Below are 20,740 nucleotides of genomic sequence, written 5' to 3'. Positions count from 1 at the left end.
TACTGTAGATATAGGTAGATACAGTAGATATAGGTAGATACAGTAGATATAGGTAGATATAGGTAGATACAGTATATATAGGTAGATATAGTAGATATAGGTATATACTTTTACAGTAGATACAGTAGATATAGGTAGATACAGATAGATATAGGTATATACTGTAGATTTAGGTAGATACTGTAGATATAGGTAGATACTGTAGATACTGTAGATATGTCTATATTGGTAGATATAGGTAGATACTTTTACAGTAGATATAGGTAGATACAGATAGAAATAGGTAGATACAGTATATATAGGTAGATACAGTAGATATAGGTAGATACAGTAGATATAGCTAGATACAGTAGATATAGGTAGATACAGTAGGTATAGGTAGATACAGTAGATACAGTAGATACAGGTAGATGCAGTAGATATATGTAGATATATGTGGATATAGTAGATATAGGTAGATACAGTAGATATAGTAGATAAAAGGTAGATACAGTATATATAGGTAGATACTTTTACAGTAGATAAGATACTGTAGATATGGGTAGATGTAGTACGTTAACGGTAGATATAGGTAGATACAGTAGATAAAGGTAGATGTAATAGATATAGGTAGATATAGTAGATACTGTAGATATAGGTAGATACTTTTACAGTAGATACAGTAGATATGGGTAGATACAATAGATACAATAGATATAGGTAGATACAGTAGATATGGGTAGATACAGTAGATATAGGTAGATGCAGAATATATGAGTAGATACAGTAGATATGGGTAGATGCAGTAGATATTACTAGATGCAGTAGATATGGGTAGATGCAGTAGATATAGGTAGAGACTGTAGATATATGTAGATACAGTAGATATAGGTAGATACAGTAGATATAGGTAGATACTGTAGATACTGTAGATATGTCTATATTGGTAGATATAGGTAGATACTTTTACAGTAGATATAGGTAGATACAGATAGAAATAGGTAGATACAGTATATATAGGTAGATACAGTAGATATAGGTAGATACAGTAGATATAGCTAGATACAGTAGATATAGGTAGATACAGTAGGTATAGGTAGATACAGTAGATACAGTAGATACAGGTAGATGCAGTAGATATATGTAGATATATGTGGATATAGTAGATATAGGTAGATACAGTAGATATAGTAGATAAAAGGTAGATACAGTATATATAGGTAGATACTTTTACAGTAGATAAGATACTGTAGATATGGGTAGATGTAGTACGTTAACGGTAGATATAGGTAGATACAGTAGATAAAGGTAGATGTAATAGATATAGGTAGATATAGTAGATACTGTAGATATAGGTAGATACTTTTACAGTAGATACAGTAGATATGGGTAGATACAATAGATACAATAGATATAGGTAGATACAGTAGATATGGGTAGATACAGTAGATATAGGTAGATGCAGTATATATGAGTAGATACAGTAGATATGGGTAGATGCAGTAGATATTACTAGATGCAGTAGATATGGGTAGATGCAGTAGATATAGGTAGAGACTGTAGATATATGTAGATACAGTAGATATAGGTAGATACAGTAGATATAGGTAGAGACTGTAGATATAGGTAAACACTGTAGATACTGCAGATATAGGTAGATGCAGTAGATGCAGTAGATATGGCTAGATGCAGTAGATATAGGTAGATACAGTAGATATAGTTAGATACAGTAGATATGGGTAGATACAGTAGATATAGATAGATATGGGTAGATACAGTAGATATAGGTATATACAGTAGATATGGGTAGATACAGTAGATATGTGTAGATGCAGTAGATATTGGTAGATGCAGTAGATATAGGTAGATACAGTAGATATGGGTGTATATATAGTAGATACTGTAGATATAGTATATATCGGTAGATATGGGTAGATACTGTAGATATGGGTAGATACAGTAGATATAGGTATATATAGATAGATAAGGGTAGATATGGGTAGATGCAGTAGATATGGGTAGATACAGTAGATATGGGTAGATGCATTAGATATGGGTAGATACAGTAGATATGGTTAGATACAATAGATACAGTAGATATGGGTAGATCCTGTAGATACAGTAGATATGGGTAGATACAGTAGATATGGTTAGATACAATATATACAGTAGATATGGGTAGATGCATTAGATATGGGTAGATACAGTAGATATGGTTAGATACAATAGATACGGTTAGATACAGTAGATATGGGTAGATCCTGTAGATACAGTAGATATGGGTAGATACAGTAGATATGGGTAGATACAGTAGATATGGTTAGATACAATAGATACAGTAGATATGGGTAGATGCAGTAGATATGGGTAGATACTGTCTGTCTGTCTCTGTCTGTCTGTCTGTCTCTGTCTAACTGTCTGTTTGTCCCTCCCAGGTGAACCCAGACTACAACAACACATTTGTGTTTGAGAATGACTTCCCAGCCCTGCAGCCTAATGCTCCTGACCCAGGATATAACCAACATCCACTGTTCCAGTCTAAAGCAGCCAGGGGCGTCTGGTGAGGAAAACATTGATATTATTTATCTCCAATCATCTTGGTGTTAATAACAACTCAGACAAGACAAATATAACTTATGATGTTTCTTTAAACACCTCTTGGGAGGCAAATTGAAGACAACATTATTCCTGCTTTAGTTTCTAATCAGCTATGACCACTAGGTGGCGACGCTGTCTAAAGAATCCAAGACCAGACCTTGAGGATCTCAAAGCTGAGGATATATTGACATGTAGCCCAGACACAAGGTGTGCTGAATTATTAAAGAAACTACGAGGCCTTTTCACTCTGCATTCTCTGAGCCCAGGACTTTTTTTTTTTTTACCCTGTTTTCTCCCCAATTTCATGGTATCCTATTGGTATTTACAGTCTTGTCTCATCGCTGCAACTCTCTTACGAACTCGGGAGAGACGAAGGTCGAGAGCCATGCGTCTTCCGCAACACAACCCAACCAAGCCGCACTGCTTCTTGACACGATGCCCACTTAACCCGGAAGCCAGCCGCACCAATGTGTCGGAGGAAACACCATGCACCTGGCGATCGTGTCCGCGTGCACTGCGCCCGGCCCGCCACAAGAGTTACTAGTGCGTGACGAGGGCATCCCTGCCGGCCAAACCCTCCCCTAACCCGGACAATGGGCCAATTGTGCGCCGCCCCATGGGTCTCCTGGACATGGCCGATTACGGCAGAGCCTGGACTCGAACCCAGAGTCTCTAGTGGCACAGCTATAGAGACCACTGCGCCACTCGGGAGGTCCCAGGGTAGAATCTTTCATATTATGGTATGTATGGTAAGCTATTTTATTGTATGTAGTGTAGGGTAGGATATTTTATGGTAGGGTAGAATATTGTATGTTATGTATGGTAGGGTAGGGTTGGTAGGGTAGATAATTTATGTTATGGTAGAGTAGGGTTGGTAGGGTATACTATTTTATATTATGGTAGGGTATAATATTTTATGTTATGGTATAGTAGGGTTGGTAGGGTAGGATATTTTATATTATGGTATGGTATAATATTTTATGTTAAGGTAGGGTTGGTAGAGTAAGATATTTTATGTTAGGGTAGGGTATTGAAGCTGCCAGTTGAGGACTGCCTAGAAGGCCAGCATCCCGGAGTCGCCTCTTCACTATTGACATTGAGACTGGTGTTTTGCGGGTACTATTTAATGAAGCTGCCAGTTGAGGTAATGTGAGGCATTTGTTTCTCAAACTAGACACTCTAATGTACTTGTCCTCTTGCTCAGTTGTGCACCGGGGCCTCCCACTCCTCTTTCTATTCTGGTTAGCGCCAGTTTGTACTGTTCTGTGAAGGGAGTAGTACACTGCGTTGTACGAGATCTTCAGTTTCTTGTAAAGTTCTCGCATGGAATAGCCTTCATTTCTCAGAACAAGAATTGACTGACGAGTTTCAGAAGAAAGTTATTTGTTTCTGGCCATTTTGAGCCTGTAATTCAACCCACAAATGCGGATGCTACAGATTAGAGGTCGACCGATTTATCTGAATCGACGATTTAATTAGGGCCGATTTCAAGTTTTCATAACAATCGGAAATCTGTATTTTTGGGCGCCGATTTCCGATTATTTAAAACAATAGATTTAAAAAAAAAATTAATTAACTAGGCAAGTCAGCTAAGAACAAATACTTATTTTCAATGATGGCCTAGGAACTGTGGGTTAACTGCCTTGTTCAGGGGCAGAACGACAGATTTTCACCTTGTCAGCTCAGGGGTTCCAATCTTGCTACCGCACAGTTAACTAGTCCAACGCTCTAACCATTGCACTCCACGAGTAGCCTGCCTGTTACACGAATGCAGTAGAAGCCAAGTTAAATTGCTAGCTAGCATTAAACTTATCTTATAAAAAACAATCAATCATAATCACTAGTTATAACTACTAAACCAGTTTAGCAGGCAATATTAACCAGGTGAAATTGTGTCACTTCTCTTGCGTTCATTGCACGCATAGTCAGGGTACATGCAACAGTTTGGGCTGCCTGGCTCATTGTGAACTAATTTGCCAGAATTTTATGTAATTATGACATACATTGAAGGTTGTGCAATGTAACAAGAATATTTAGACTTAGGGATGCCACCCTTTAGATAAAATACCGAACGGTTTCGTATTTCACTGAAATAATTAACGTTTTGTTTTCGAAATGATAGTTTCCGGATTCGATCATATTAATGACCAAAGGCTCGTATTTCTGTGTGTTATTATGTTATAATTAAGTCTGATTTGATAGAGCAGTCTGACTGAGCCGCAGCAGGCCCGTAATCAATCATTCAAACAGCACTTTATTGCGTTTTGCCAGCAGCTCTTCGCAAGCACAGCGCTGTTTATGACTTCAAGCCTATCAGCCTAATGGCTGGTGTAACCAATGTGAAATGGCTAGCTAGTTAGCTGGGTGTGCGCTAATACTGTTTCAAACGTCACTCGCTTTTACATTTGGAGTAGTTATTCCCCTTGCGCTGCAAGGGCCGCGGCTTTTGTGGAGCGATGGGTAACAATGTTTCGAGTGTGTTCCACTGTTCCTAGACCGTCATTGAAAATAAGAATTTGTTCTTAACTGACTTGCCTAGTTAAATAAAGGTAGAATAGATATCTATCTATCTGCCTGTCTACCTACCTACATATATACAGTGCCTTGCGAAAGTATTCGGCCCCTTTGAACTTTGCGACCTTTTGCCACATTTCAGGCTTCAAACATAAAGATATAAAACTGTTTTTTTTTTGTGAAGAATCAACAACAAGTGGGACACAATCATGAAGTGGAACGACATTTATTGGATATTTCAAACTTTTTTAACAATTCAAAAACTGAAAAATTGGGTGTGCAAAATTATTCAGCCCCTTTACTTTCAGTGCAGCAAACTCTCTCCAGAAGTTCAGTGAGGATCTCTGAATGATCCAATGTTGACCTAAATGACTAATGATGATAAATACAATCCACCTGTGTGTAATCAAGTCTCCGTATCAATGCACCTGCACTGTGATAGTCTCAGAGGTCCGTTAAAAGCGCAGAGAGCATCATGAAGAACAAGGAACACACCAGGCAGGTCCGAGATAATGTTGTGAAGAAGTTTAAAGCCGGATTTGGATACAAACAGATTTCCCAAGCTTTAAACATCCCAAGGAGCACTGTGCAAGCGATAATATTGAAATGGAAGGAGAATCAGACCACTGCAAATCTACCAAGGCCTGGCCGTCCCTCTAAACTTTCAGCTCATACAAGGAGAAGACTGATCAGAGATGCAGCCAAGAGGCCCATGATCACTCTGGATGAACTGCAGAGATCTACAGCTGAGGTGGGAGACTCTGTCCATAGGACAACAATCAGTCGTATATTGCACAAATCTGGCCTTTATGGAAGAGTGGCAAGAAGAAAGCCATTTCTTAAAGATATCCATAAAAAGTGTCGTTTAAAGTTTGCCACAAGCCACCTGGGAGACACACCAAACATGTGGAAGAAGGTGCTCTGGTCAGATGAAACCAAAATTGAACTTTTTGGCAACAATGCAAAACGTTATGTTTGGCGTAAAAGCAACACAGCTCATCACAATGAACACACCATCCCCACTGTCAAACATGGTGGTGGCAGCATCATGGTTTGGGCCTGCTTTTCTTCAGCAGGGACAGGGAAGATGGTTAAAATTGATGGGAAGATGGATGGAGCCAAATACAGGACCATTCTGGAAGAAAACCTGATGGAGTCTGCAAAAGACCTGAGACTGGGACGGAGTTTTGTCTTCCAACAAGACAATGATCCAAAACATAAAGCAAAATCTACAATGGAATGGTTCAAAAATAAACATATCCAGGTGTTAGAATGGCCAAGTCAAAGTCCAGACCTGAATCCAATCGAGAATCTGTGGAAAGAACTGAAAACTGCTGTTCACAAATGCTCTCCATCCAACCTCACTGAGCTCGAGCTGTTTTGCAAGGAGGAATGGGAAAAAATGTCAGTCTCTCGATGTGCAAAACTGATAGAGACATACCCCAAGCGACTTACAGCTGTAATCGCAGCAAAAGGTGGCGCTACAAAGTATTAACTTAAGGGGGCTGAATAATTTTGCACGCCCAATTTTTCAGTTTTTGATTTGTTAAAATGTTTTGAAATATCCAATAAATGTCGTTCCACTTCATGATTGTGTCCCACTTGTTGTTGATTCTTCACAAAAAAATACAGTTTTATATCTTTATGTTTGAAGCCTGAAATGTGGCAAAAGGTCTCAAAGTTCAAGGGGGCCGAATACTTTCGCAAGGCACTGTACATAGTGTTGAAGTCGGAAGATAGGTTGGAGTCATTACTTAGGTTGGAGTCATTAAAACTCATTTTTCAACCACTCCACAAATGTATTGTTAACAAACTATAGTTTTGCCAAATCGGTTAGGACATCTACTTTGTCTTACAACAATTGTTTAAAGACAGATTATTTCACTTATAAGTCACTGTGTCACAATTCCAGTGGGTCAGAAGTTTACATACATTAAGTTGACTGTGCCTTTACACAGCTTGGAAAATTCCAGAAAATTATGTCATGGCTTTAGAAGCTTCTGATAGGCTAATTTACATAATTTGAGTCAATTGGAGGTGTACCTGTGAATGTATTTCAAGGCCTAACTTTCAGTGCCTCTTTGCTTGACATCATGGGAAAATCAAAAGAAATCAGCCAAGACCTCAGAAAAATGTAGACCTCGACAAGTCTGGTTCATCCTTGGGAGCAGTTTCTAAACGCCTGAAGGTACCATGTTCATCTGTACAAACAATAATACGCAATTATAAACACCATGTGACCACACAGCCATCATACCTCTCAGGAAAAAGACTCATTCTGTCTCCTACAGATGAAAGTAGTTTGGTGTGAAAAGTGCAAATCATTCCCAGAACAACAGCAGAGACCTTGTGAAGATGCTGGAGGAAACAGGTACAAAAGTAAATATATCCACAGTAAAACGAGTCCAACATCGACATAACCTGAAAGGCCGCTCAGCAAGGAAGAAGCCACTGCTCCAAAACCGCCATAAAAAAGCTTTGCAACTGCACATGGGGACAAAGATCGTACTTTTTGGAGAAATGTCCTCTGGTCTGATGAAACAAAAATAGAACTGTTTGGCCATAATGACCATCGTTATGTTTGGAGGAAAAAGGGGGAGGCTTGCAAGCCGAAGAACACCATCCCAACCGTGAAGCACGGGGGTGGCAGCATCATGTTGTGGGGGTGCTTTGCTGCAGGAGGGACTGGTGCACTTCACAAAATAGATGGCATCACGAGGGAGGAAAATTATGTGGATATATTGAAGCAACATCGCAAGACATCAGTTAGGAAGTTAAAGCTTGGTCGCAAATGGGTCTTCCAAATGGACAATGACCCCAAGCATACTTCCAAAGTTGTAGCAAAATGGCTTAAGGACAACGAAGTCAAGGTATTGGAGTGGCCATCACCATGCCCTGACCTTAATCCTTTAGAAAATGTGTGGGTAGAACTGAAAAAGCGTGTGCGAGTAAGGAGGCCTACAAACTTGACTCAGTTACACCAGCTCTGTCAGGAGGAATAGACCAAAATTCACCCAACGTATTGTGGGAAGCTTGTGGAAGGATACCTGAAACATTTGACCCAAGTTAAACAATTTAAAGGCAATGCTACCAAATACTAATGTAAACTTCTGACCCACAGGGAATGTGATGAAAGAAAGCTTAAATAAGTAATTCTCTCTACTATTATTCTGACATTTCACATTCTTAAAATAAAGTGGTGATCCTAACTGACCTAAAATAAGGAATTTTTATTAGGATTAAATGTCAGGAATTCAGGAGTTTAAATGTATTTGGCTAAGGTGTATGTAAACCTCCGACTTCAACTGTATATATACTGTGGGGCAAAAAAGTATTTAGTCAGCCACCAATTGTGCAAGTTCTCCCACTTAAAAAGATGAGAGAGGCCTGTCTATTTTCATCATAGGTACACTTAAACTATGACAGACAAAATGAGATTTTTTTTCTCCAGAAAATCACATTGTAGGATTTTTAATGAATTTATTAGCAAATTATGGTGGAAAATAAGTATTTGGTCAATAACAAAAGTTTATCTCAATAGTTTGTTATATACCCTTTGTTGGCAATGTCAGAGGTCCAATGTTTTCTGTAAGTCTTCACACTGTTGCTGCTATTTTGGCCCATTCCTCCATGCAGATCTCCACTCCTAGAGCAGTGATGTTTTGGGGCTGTTGCTGGTATTTTGGCCCATTCCTCCATGCAGATCTCCACTCCTAGAGTAGTGATGTTTTGGGGCTGTTGCTGGTATTTTGGCCCATTCCTCCATGCAGATCTCCTCTAGAGCAACACGGACTTTCAACTCCCTCCAAAGATTTTCTATGGGGTTGAGATCTGGAGACTGGCTAGGCCACTCCAGGACCTTGAAATGCTTCTTACGAAGCCACTCCTTCGTTGCCCGGGTGGTGTGTTTGAGATCATTGTCATGCTGAAAGACCCAGCCACATTTCATCTTCAATGCCCTTGCTGATGGAAGGAGGTTTTCACTCAAAATCTCACGATACATGGCCCCATTCATTCTTTCCTTTACGCGGATCAGTCGTCCTGGTCCCTTTGCAGAAAAACAGCTCCAAAGCATGACGTTTCCACCCCCATGCTTCAAAGTAGGTATGGTGTTCTTTGGATGCAACTCAGCATTCTTTGTCCTCCAAACATGACGAGTTGAGTTTTTACCAAAAAGTTATATTTTGGTTTCATCTGACCATATGACATTCTCCCAATCTTTTTCTGGATCATCCATTTTTTTAATTTATTTTTTTACCTTTATTTAACTAGGTCAGTTAAGAACAAATTCTTATTTTCAATGATGGCCTAGGAACAGTGGGTTAACTGCCTGTTCAGGGGCAGAACGACAGATTTGTACCTTGTCAGCTCGGGGGTTTGAATTTGCAACCTTCCGGTTACTAGTCCAATGCTCTAACCACTAGGCTACCCTGCCACCCCAAATGCTCTCTAGCAAACTTCAGACGGGCCTGGACATGTACTGGCTTAAGCAGGGGGACACGTCTGGCACTGCAGGATATGAGTCCCTGGCGGCGTAATGTGTTACTGATGGTAGGCTGTTACTTTGGTCCCAGCTCTCTGCAGGTCATTCACTAGGTCCCCCCGTGTGGGTCTGGGATTTTTGCTCACCGTTCTTGTGATCATTTTGACCCCACGGGGTGAGATCTTGCGTGGAGCCCCAGATCGAGGGAGATTAACAGTGGTCTTGTATGTCTTCCATTTCCTAATAATTGCTCCCTCCCACAGTTGATTTCTTCAAACCAAGCTGCTTACCTATTGCAGATTCAGTCTTCCCAGCCTGGTGCAGGTCTATAATTTTGTTTCTGGTGTCCTTTGACAACTCTTTGGTGTTGGCCATAGTGGAGTTTGGAGTGTGACTGTTTGAGGTTGTGGACACTTGTCTTATATACTGATAAGAAGTTCAAACTGGTGCCATTAATATAGAGTGGAGGACAGAGGAGCCTCTTAAAGAAGTTGTTACAGGTCTGTGAGAGCCAGAAATCTTGCTTGTTTGTAGGTGATCAAATACTTATTTTCCACCATAATTTGCAAATAAATTCATAAAAAATCCTACAATGTGATATTCTGGATTTTTTTCTCATTTTGTCTGTCATAGTTGAAGTGTACCTATGATGAAAATTACAGGCCTCTCTCCTCTTTTTAAGTGGAAGAACTTGCACAATTGGTGGCTGACTAAATACTTTTTTGCCCCACTGTATGTACCAAGATGTATTTATTTTAACCGGGTTGCGCAATAAAGTTGGGTACTTATTTCCATTGTGTCTCATATGTTTTGATTATACTGTTCAATCTGCAGCCAGCTTTGACATTTTAAAAGTGGTGATGGTTTGTATGGCTTTGAGTTGATGTGGTAGTTTGTTCCACTCAACAGCACCGGTATATGACAAGGTCTTCTTACCAGATAGACTATTGTAGTTCATACAGTGAATATTACAGTATCTGCCTCTGGTATTATGCTGTTGGACATATCTAACAAATTAATAATAGTTGGATAGTTACCTGGGGGCTTGTTGTTTGTCAGCAAGGTGATGCGATTTTGTTGTTTGTCAGCAAGGTGATGTGATGATGTTGTTTGTCAGCAAGGTGATGTGATGATGTTGTTTGTCAGCAAGGTGATGTGATGATGTTGTTTGTCAGCAAGGTGATGTGATGATGTTGTTTGTCAGCAAGGTGATGTGATGATGTTTGTCAGCAAGGTGATGTGATGATGTTGTTTGTCAGCAAGGTGATGTGATGATGTTTGTCAGCAAGGTGATGTGATGATGTTGTTTGTCAGCAAGGTGATGTGTTGTTGTTTCTCAGCAAGGTGATGTGATGATGTTGTTTCTCAGCAAGGTGATGTGTTGTTGTTTCTCAGCAAGGTGATGTGATGATGTTGTTTGTCAGCAAGGTGATGTGATGATGTTGTTTGTCAGCAAGGTGATGTGTTGTTGTTTCTCAGCAAGGTGATGTGATGATGTTGTTTCTCAGCAAGGTGATGTGTTGTTGTTTCTCAGCAAGGTGATGTGATTATGTTTTTCAGCAAGGTGATGCGATTTTGTTGTTTGTCAGCAAGGTGATGTGATGATGTTGTTTCTCAGCAAGGTGGTGTGATGTTGTTTGTCAGCAATGTGATGTTGTTGTTTGTCAGCAAGGTGATGTGATGATGTTTGTCAGCAAGGTGATATGATGTTGTTGTTTGTCAGCAAGGTGATGTGATGATGTTGTTTCTCAGCAAGATGATGTGATGTTGTTTGTCAGCAATGTGATGTTGTTGTTTGTCAGCAAGGTGATGTGATGATGTTTGTCAGCAAGGTGATGTGATGTTGTTGTTTGTCAGCAAGGTGATGTGATGATGTTGTTTGTCAGCAAGGCAATGTGATGTTGTTGTTTGTCAGCAAGGTGATGTGATGATGTTTGTCAGCAAGGCAATGTGATGTTGTTGTTTGTCAGCAAGGTGATGTGATGATGTTGTTTCTCAGCAAGGTGATGTGATGTTGTTTGTCAGCAATGTGATGTTGTTGTTTGTCAGCAAGGTGATGTGATGATGTTTGTCAGCAAGGTGATGTGATGTTGTTTGTCAGCAAGGCAATGTGATGTTGTTTGTCAGCAAGGTGATGTGATGATGTTTGTCAGCAAGGCAATGTGATGTTGTTGTTTGTCAGCAAGGTGATGTGATGATGTTTGTCAGCAAGGTGATGTGATGATGTTTGTCAGCAAGGTGATGTGATGATGTTTGTCAGCAAGGTGATGTGATGATGTTGTTTGTCAGCAAGGTGATGTGATGATGTTTGTCAGCAAGGTGATGTGATGATGATGTTTGTCAGCAAGGTGATGTGATGATGTTGTTTGTCAGCAAGGTGATGTGATGATGTTGTTTGTCAGCAAGGCAATGTGATGTTGTTGTTTGTCAGCAAGGTGATGTGATGTTGTTGTTTGTCAGCAAGGTGATGTGATGATGTTTGTCAGCAAGGCAATGTGATGTTGTTGTTTGTCAGCAAGGCAATGTGATGATGTTGTTTGTCAGCAAGGTGATGTGATGATGTTTGTCAGCAAGGTGATGTGATGATGTTTGTCAGCAAGGTGATGTGATGATGTTGTTTGTCAGCAAGGTGATGTGATGATGTTTGTCAGCAAGGTGATGTGATGATGATGTTTGTCAGCAAGGTGATGTGATGATGTTGTTTGTCAGCAAGGTGATGTGATGATGTTGTTTTTCAGCAAGGCAATGTGATGTTGTTTGTCAGCAAGGTGATGTGATGATTATGTTTGTCAGCAAGGTGATGTGATGATGTTGTTTGTCAGCAAGGTGATGTGATGATGTTTGTCAGCAAGGTAATGTGATGATGTTTGTCAGCAAGGTGATGTGATGATGATGTTTGTCAGCAAGGTGATGTGATGATGTTTGTCAGCAAGGTGATGTGATGATGTTGTTTGTCAGCAAGGTGATGTGATGATGTTTGTCAGCAAGGTGATGTGATGTTGTTTGTCAGCAAGGTGATGTGATGTTGTTGTTTGTCAGCAATGTGATGTGATGATGTTTGTCAGCAAGGTGATGTGATGATGTTTGTCAGCAAGGTGATGTGATGTTGTTTGTCAGCAAGGCGATGTGATGTTGTTGTTTGTCAGCAAGGTGATGTGATGATGTTTGTCAGCAAGGCAATGTGATGTTGTTGTTTGTCAGCAAGGTGATGTGATGATGTTGTTTGTCAGCAAGGTGATGTGATGATGTTTGTCAGCAAGGTGATGTGATGATGTTGTTTGTCAGCAAGGTGATGTGATGATGTTTGTCAGCAAGGTGATGTGATGATGTTTGTCAGCAAGGTGATGTGATGTTGTTGTTTGTCAGCAAGGTGATGTGATTATGTTGTTTGTCAGCAAGGTGATGTGATGATGTTTGTCAGCAAGGTGATGTGATGATGTTGTTTGTCAGCAAGGTGATGTGATGATGTTGTTTGTCAGCAAGGTGATGTGATGATGTTTGTCAGCAAGGTGATGTGATGATGTTTGTCAGCAAGGTGATGTGATGATGTTTGTCAGCAAGGTGATGTGATGATGTTTGTCAGCAAGGCGATGTGATGTTGTTTGTCAGCAAGGTGATGTGATGATGTTTGTCAGCAAGGTGATGTGATGATGTTTGTCAGCAAGGTGATGTGATGATGTTTGTCAGCAAGGTGATGTGATGATGTTTGTCAGCAAGGCAATGTGATGTTGTTGTTTGTCAGCAAGGTGATGTGATGATGTCGTTTGTCTGCAAGGTGATGTGATGTTTGTCAGCAAGGTGATGTGATGATGATGATTGTCAGCAAGGTGATGTGATGATGATGTTTGTCAACAAGGTTATGTGATTTTGTTTCTCAGTAAGGTTATGCAATGTTGTTTGTCAGCAAGGTGATGTTGTTTATTGTTGTTGTTTGTTTGTCAGCAAGGTGATGTGTTTCCACCCCTGGTCTGACGTCACACTGCCTCTCATGACGCTTCCTGACATCATCAAAGTAATTGACAAGTGGGCAGAACTGATGGTGGATCTAGGCTCCACCTACCCCTGGGTCCAGGTAAGGTCTGGTCTACAAAGTGACTGAGTAGGAGTGCTGGTCTAGGATCAGGTCCCCCAGTCCATATCATCTTATTCATTACGATTAAAAGGGAGAACGGATCAGAGATCAGCACTCCTACTTTGATACATCTGTCTCCAGGTGTTAATCCTGTTATTCCCTTTATGACTTTCTCACCCTGGGAAGCACGAGGGCAGAGGAGGGTTGCTGTCAACATGGACGGATGCAACAAACCATAGAGAAGGCCTTTAGCCAGGAGATTCACAGACCATCGGATGTTAAATCCAATTGATTAGTCGTACACATTTTGCAGATGTTATCGCAGGTGAAATGCTTATGTTTCTATCCTCAAGGGGGCAGGATAGCTAACAATACAAAACAATACACACACATATCAGAACGAGTCCGGCATAACATACATACATGCTGTGCATGCATGTATATATTTGTGTGTATAGACAGTATATGAATAGAAAAGGTATGTACAGCAGTAGTTATATAGGAGGGGTTAGGGTTAGACAGTATAGACAGTAGTTATAAAGGATGGTGTGTATAGACAGTATAGACAGTAGTTATATAGGATGGTGTGTATAGACAGTAGTTATATAGGATGGTGTGTATAGACAGTAGTTATATAGGATGGTGTGTAGACAATAGTTATATAGGATGGTGTGTAGACAGTAGTTATATAGGATGGTGTGTATAGACAGTAGTTATATAGGATGGTGTGTATAGACAGTAGTTATATACGATGGTGTGTAGACAATAGTTATATAGGATGGTGTGTATAGACAGTAGTTATATAGGATGGTGTGTATAGACAGTAGTTATATAGGATGGTGTGTATAGACAGTAGTTATATACGATGGTGTGTATAGAAAGTAGTTATATAAGATGGTGTGTATAGACAGTAGTTATATAGGATGGTGTCTATAGACAGTAGTTATAATAGGATGGTGTGTATAGACAGTAGTTATATAGGATGGTGTGTATAGACAGTAGTTATATAGGATGGTGTCTATAGACAGTAGTTATATAGGATGGTGTCTATAGACAGTAGTTATATAGGATGGTGTGTATAGACAGTAGTTATATAGGATGGTGTGTATAGACAGTAGTTATATAGGATGGTGTGTATAGACAGTATAGACAGTAGTTATATTGGATGGTGTGTATAGACAGTAGTTATATAGGATGGTGTGTATAGACAGTAGTTATATAGGATGGTGTGTAGACTGTAGTTATACAGGATGGTGTGTATAGACAGTAGTTATATAGGATGGTGTGTAGACAGTAGTTATATAGGATGGTGTGTATAGACAGTATGGAAAGTAGTTATACAGGATGGTGTGTATAGACAGTAGTTATTTAGGATGGTGTGTATAGACAGTATTTATATAGGATGGTGTGTATAGACAGTAGTTATACAGGATGGTGTGTATAGACAGTAGTTATACAGGATGGTGTGTATAGACAGTAGTTATATAGGATGATGTGCACAGACAGTATGGAAAGTAGTTATACAGGATGGTGTGTATAGACAGTAGTTATTTAGGATGGTGTGTATAGACAGTATTTATATAGGATGGTGTGTATAGACAGTAGTTATATAGGTTGGTGTGCATAGACAGTATGGACAGTAGTTATACAGGATGGTGTGTATAGACAGTATTATAACACACCATCCTATATAACTACTGTCCACAGTGTCTCCTGACCCCTCCTGTCTCAGCCTCCAGTATTATATGGGATGGTGTATACTGGATGGTGTGTATAGACAGTATAGACAGTTGTTATATAGGATGGTGTGTAGACAGTAATTATATAGGGTGGTGTGTTTGTAGAGACAGTAGTTGTAGAGGATGGTGTATATAGACAGTAGTTATTTATGATGGTGTGTATAGACAGTGTTATCCAGGATGGTGTGTATAGACAGTAGTTATATAGGATGGTGTTAATAGACAGTATAGACAGTAGTTATATAGGATGGTGTGTATAGACAGTAGTTATATAGGATGGTGTGTATAGACAGTAGTTATATAGGATGGTGTTAATAGACAGTATAGACAGTAGTTATATAGTATGGTTTGTAGAGAGTAGTTGTAGAGGATGGTGTGTGTATAGACAGTTATTTAGGATGGTGTGCATATACAGTATGGACAGTAGTTATAATGGGATGGTGTGTATAGACAGTAGTTATAAAGGATGGTATGTATAGACAGTAATTTTATAGGATGGTGTGTATAGACAGTAGTTATACAGGATGGTGTGTATTGACAGTAGTTATAATGGGATGGTGTGTATAGACAGTAGTTATACAGGATGTTGTGTATAGACAGTAGTTATACAGGATGTTGTGTATAGACAGTAGTTATACAGAATGATGTGTATAGACAGTAGTTATATAGGATGGTGTGTATAGACAGTAGTTATACAGGATGTTGTGTATAGACAGTAATTTTTTAGGATGGTGTGTATAGACAGTAGTTATACAGGATGTTGTGTATAGACAGTAGTTATACAGAATGATGTGTATAGACAGTAGTTATATAGGATGGTGTGTAGAGAGAGTTGTTATTTAGGATGGTGTGTATAGACATAGACAGTAGTTATACAGGATGGTGTGTATAGACAGTAGTTATTTAGGATGATGTGTATAGACAGTAGTTATATAGGATGGTGTGTATAGACAGTAGTTATACAGGATGGTATGTATAGACAGTAGTTACATAGGATGGTGTGCATAGACAGTATGGACAGTAGTTATACAGGATGGTGTGTATAGACAGTAGTTATATAGGATGGTGTGTATAGACAGTAGTTATACAGGATGTTGTGTATAGACAGTAGTTATACAGAATGATGTGTATAGACAGTAGTTATATAGGATGGTGTGTATAGACAGTAGTTATACAGGATGTTGTGTATAGACAGTAGTTATACAGAATGATGTGTATAGACAGTAGTTATAATAGGATGGTGTGTAGAGAGAGTTGTTATTTAGGATGGTGTGTATAGACATAGACAGTAGTTATACAGGATGGTGTGTATAGACAGTAGTTATTTAGGATGATGTGTATAGACAGTAGTTATATAGGATGGTGTGTATAGACAGTAGTTATACAGGATGGTATGTATAGACAGTAGTTACATAGGATGGTGTGCATAGACAGTATGGACAGTAGTTATGCAGGATGGTGTGTATAGACAGTAGTTATATAGGATTGTGAGTATAGACAATATAGACAGTAGTTATATTGGATGTTGTGTATTGACAGTATAGACAGTAGTTATTATAGGATGGTGTGTATAGACAGTATAGAGAGTAGTTATATAGACAATGGTTTGTATAGACAGTAGTTATACAGGATGGTGTGTATAGACAGTAGTTATATAGGATGGTGTGTATAGACAGTAGTTATACAGGATGTTGTGTATAGACAGTAGTTATACAGAATGATGTGTATAGACAGTAGTTATAATAGGATGGTGTGTAGACAGTAGTTATATAGGGTGGTGTGTATAGACAGTAGTTATATAGGGTGGTGTGTATAGACAGTAGTTATATAGGGTGGTGTGTATAGACAGTAGTTATATAGGGTGGTGTGTATATACAGCTCTTATCCAGAGCGACTTACATAATCAGTTATGGGCAAGGGCTCAAGGGCTCATCAACTAATGTTTTTATTAGTCAGCTCAGGGATTCGAACCAGCGACCTTTCAATTAATGGCCCAACGCTTTTAAACACTTGGCCTCGTCTTAACTGCTTGGCTACCTTCCGCCACCAACTGAACTGGAGTGTGAACCTCGTTCATCTTTCAGTCACCCACATAGGTATATGCTCCTAAAAACCATTGTATATTATTGGGTGATTGGTCAAATTGACCTGCATGTTACGCGCCTGCTTATAAGTGATATACAGGCTCTATTATTTTTAGTTAAGGTACCTTTTTTTCATGTAGTTTACTACTACTATCACCCTCTGCGGACGGACAGGGGACGTCTTTAACCTCCTGTCTTCTATCACCCTCTGCGGACGGACAGGTGAAGTCTTTAACCTCCTGTCTTCTATCACCCTCTGCGGACGGACAGGGGAAGTCTTTAACCTCCTGTCTTCTATCACCCTCTGCGGACGGACAGGGGAAGTCTTTAACCTCCTGTCTTCTATCACCCTCTGCGGACGGACAGGGGAAGTCTTTAACCTCCTGTCTTCTATCACCCTCTGCGGACGGACAGGGGAAGTCTTTAACCTCCTGTCTTCTATCACCCTCTGCGGACGGACAGGGGAAGTCTTTAACCTCCTGTCTTCTATCACCCTCTGGGGACGGACAGGGGAAGTCTTTAACCTCCCTCCAACAGGATGCTTCCTCACCGGGTGTGTGTGTAGTTGGTGGGGTCAGGGTGTGTGTGTAGTTGGTGGGGTCAGGGTGTGTGTGTAGTTGGTGGCGTCAGGGTGTTTGTGTAGTTGGTGGGGTCAGGGTGTGTGTGTAGTTGGTGGGGTCAGGATGTGTGTGTAGTTGGTGTGGTCAGGGTGTGTGTGTAGTTTGTGGGGTCAGGGTGTGTGTGTAGTTGGTGGGGTCAGGGTGTGTGTGTAGTTGGTGGGGTCAGGGTGTGTGTGTAGTTGGTGGGGTCAGGGTGTGTGTGTAGTTGGTGGCGTCAGGGTGTGTGTGTCTAGTTGGTGGGGTCAGGGTGTGTGTGTAGTTGGGTGTGTGTGTAGTTGGTGGGGTCAGGGTGTGTGTGTGTGTAGTTGGTGGCGTCAGGGTGTGTGTGTAGTTGGTGGGGTCAGGGTGTGCGTGTAGTTGGTGTGGTCAGGGTGTGCGTGTAGTTGGTGGGGTAAGGGTGTGTGTGTAGTTGGTGGCGTCAGGGTGTGTGTGTAGTTGGTGGCGTCAGGGTGTGTGTGTGTAGTTGGTGGGGTAAGGATGTGTGTGTAGTTGGGTGTGTGTGTAGTTGGTGGGGTCAGGGTGTGTGTGTAGTTGGTGTGTGGTGGGGGAATCCTTGTGTCTTTTCAGGGACTCTGAAATGTAATCACAATCCTATGTTCATACCTGGCTTTAACCATGATTAGATTACCATACTAGACTAAGACCTATCTTTAACTGTGTTAGATTACCATACTAGACTAAGACCTGTCTTTAACTGTGTTTCAGATCTTTGAGAATAAAGGAGCCATGATGGGCTGTTCCAACCCCCATCCTCACTGCCAGGTAAGCCAGCCTGTTCCAACCCCCATCCTCACTGCCAGGTAAGCCAGCCTGTTCCAACCTCTATCCTCACTGCCAGGTAATCCAGCCTGTTCCAACCCCCATCCTCACTGCCAGGTAAGACAGCCTGTTCCAACCCCCATCCTCACTGCCAGGTAAGTCAGCCTGTTCCAACCCCCATCCTCACTGCCAGGTAAGTCAGCCTGTTCCAACCCCCATCCTCACTGCCAGGTAAATCAGCCTGTTCCAAACCCCATCCTCACTGTCAGGTAAGTCAGCCTGTTCCAACCCCCATCCTCACTGTCAGGTAAGTCAGCCTGTTCCATCCTCTGGTACCCACTCCTGAAAGAGAGGTTTCATTAGACTCCATTGAACAACAAGGCAGACCGGTCCAGTATATTACCCTCCAGCAGTCTGTAATAATGGTCATATTGTTGGACCGTACACTACTTTAATACAGCCTGCTACATTAGCTTGTAAGTGTGTGTGTTTTTTTGTTTTTATCAAGGGGGGCCAGATGCTCGCTGGCTTCCCTTGCATTCAATGCTATGGGAGGCAACAATGTCATACTCTTTATGACCAGACATGATCAGATAGATCAGATAGGCCTACACAGACAGAGAAAGAGGGGTACTGTTTTGCTCACTAGGATGCTTTCTCTGGTGAGATACACTACATCTGTGACTAGTTTCAGGAAATTAGATATATGTTGCATGTCACTACTTCACAGGAAGTATTTTTTTTGGGGCAGAAGTGCCTTCTGGAACATGTGAACTTTGCCTTAATAACAAACTTGTATGCAGTCTGTAAATACAAACAAAATGGTTAAATTACATGCCTAGTTGGTCTAAACACAGAAAAAGTAAGGAATCTTCCCGCTAGCCATGATTGGCTGAGATAATGGCTGGGCTGGACATTCCGAGAGTTCGGATTGGTCTGCCATGTAGCATACTTTTGCCTATAACATGAGCTGCTCAGTATGTGTTGCTCACAGAACGGGACCGCCGAGTGCTGAAGCGCGTAAAAAATGTCTGTCCTCGGTTGCAACACTCACTACTGAGTTCCAAACTGCCTCTGGAGCAACGTCAGCATAATAACTGTTAGTTGGAAGCTTCATGAAATGGGTTTCCATGGCTGAGCAGCCATGGAGCAGCCATTTTAGGCACACAAGCCTAAAATCACCATGCACAATGCCAAGCGTTAGCTGGAGTGGTGTAAAGTTCTCCGCCATTGGACTCTGGTGCAGTGGAAACATGTTCTCTGTAGTGATGAGTCACGCTTCACCATCTGGCAGTCTGACAGACTAATCTGGGTTTGGCAGATGCCAGGAGAACGCTACCTGCCCCAATGCATAGTGCCCACTGTAAAGTTTGGTGTAAGAGGAATGATGGTTTTGGGCTGTTTGATGTTTCGTGCCCCTTAGTTCCAGTGAAGGGAGATCTTAACGCTACAGCATACAATGACATTCTAGATGATTCTGTGCTTCCAACTTTGTGGCAACAGTTTGGGGAATACCCTTTCCTGTTTCAGCATGACAATGCCTCCGTGCACAAAGCGAGGTCCATATAGAAATAGTTTATTGATATCAGTGTGGAAGAACTTGACTGGCCTGCACAGAGCCCTGATCTCAACCCCATCAAACACCTTTCAGATGAATTGGAACGCCGTGAATTGAAGGAAAATGATGAAACACAGAGAGACGAAGAATACATTTTTTCTTGGTAAATTTTTTGCCTTGCTTCCCTGGCATCCATGAATACACGCCAATGCAAAGCTGTGCTTACTTCCAGATGTTTGTTGGACACTTTACTCTGGTCTCCAGCTCGTAAAACAAGTCCTTGATTATTCCAACTGTTATTAGATGTTCATTGTGTGTAAAAACAGGTCAGTAA

The 20,740-nt window shown here is 40.8% G+C and overlaps 1 protein-coding gene across 3 annotated transcripts in view; it reads left to right on the top strand.

The window, feature by feature from the left end:
- galt (galactose-1-phosphate uridylyltransferase) overlaps positions 1 to 20,740 on the top strand; it is a 148,601-nt gene that overhangs the window by 23,459 nt on the left and 104,402 nt on the right. For all 3 annotated transcript variants that reach the window (XM_036936715.1, XM_036936714.1, XM_036936716.1), the window contains exons 3-5: positions 2,415 to 2,539; positions 13,517 to 13,646; positions 18,795 to 18,851. In XM_036936715.1, coding sequence (XP_036792610.1) covers positions 2,415 to 2,539; positions 13,517 to 13,646; positions 18,795 to 18,851 — 312 coding nt within the window. The remainder of the gene's footprint in view (positions 1 to 2,414; positions 2,540 to 13,516; positions 13,647 to 18,794; positions 18,852 to 20,740) is intronic.

This window comes from Oncorhynchus mykiss, chromosome 12, assembly GCF_013265735.2.
Source record: "Oncorhynchus mykiss isolate Arlee chromosome 12, USDA_OmykA_1.1, whole genome shotgun sequence".
In the NCBI taxonomy this organism is placed as follows: Eukaryota; Metazoa; Chordata; class Actinopteri; order Salmoniformes; family Salmonidae; genus Oncorhynchus; species Oncorhynchus mykiss.
The sequence above is the reverse complement of the archived record's forward strand: the minus strand, read 5'-3'. Positions and strand labels throughout refer to the sequence as shown.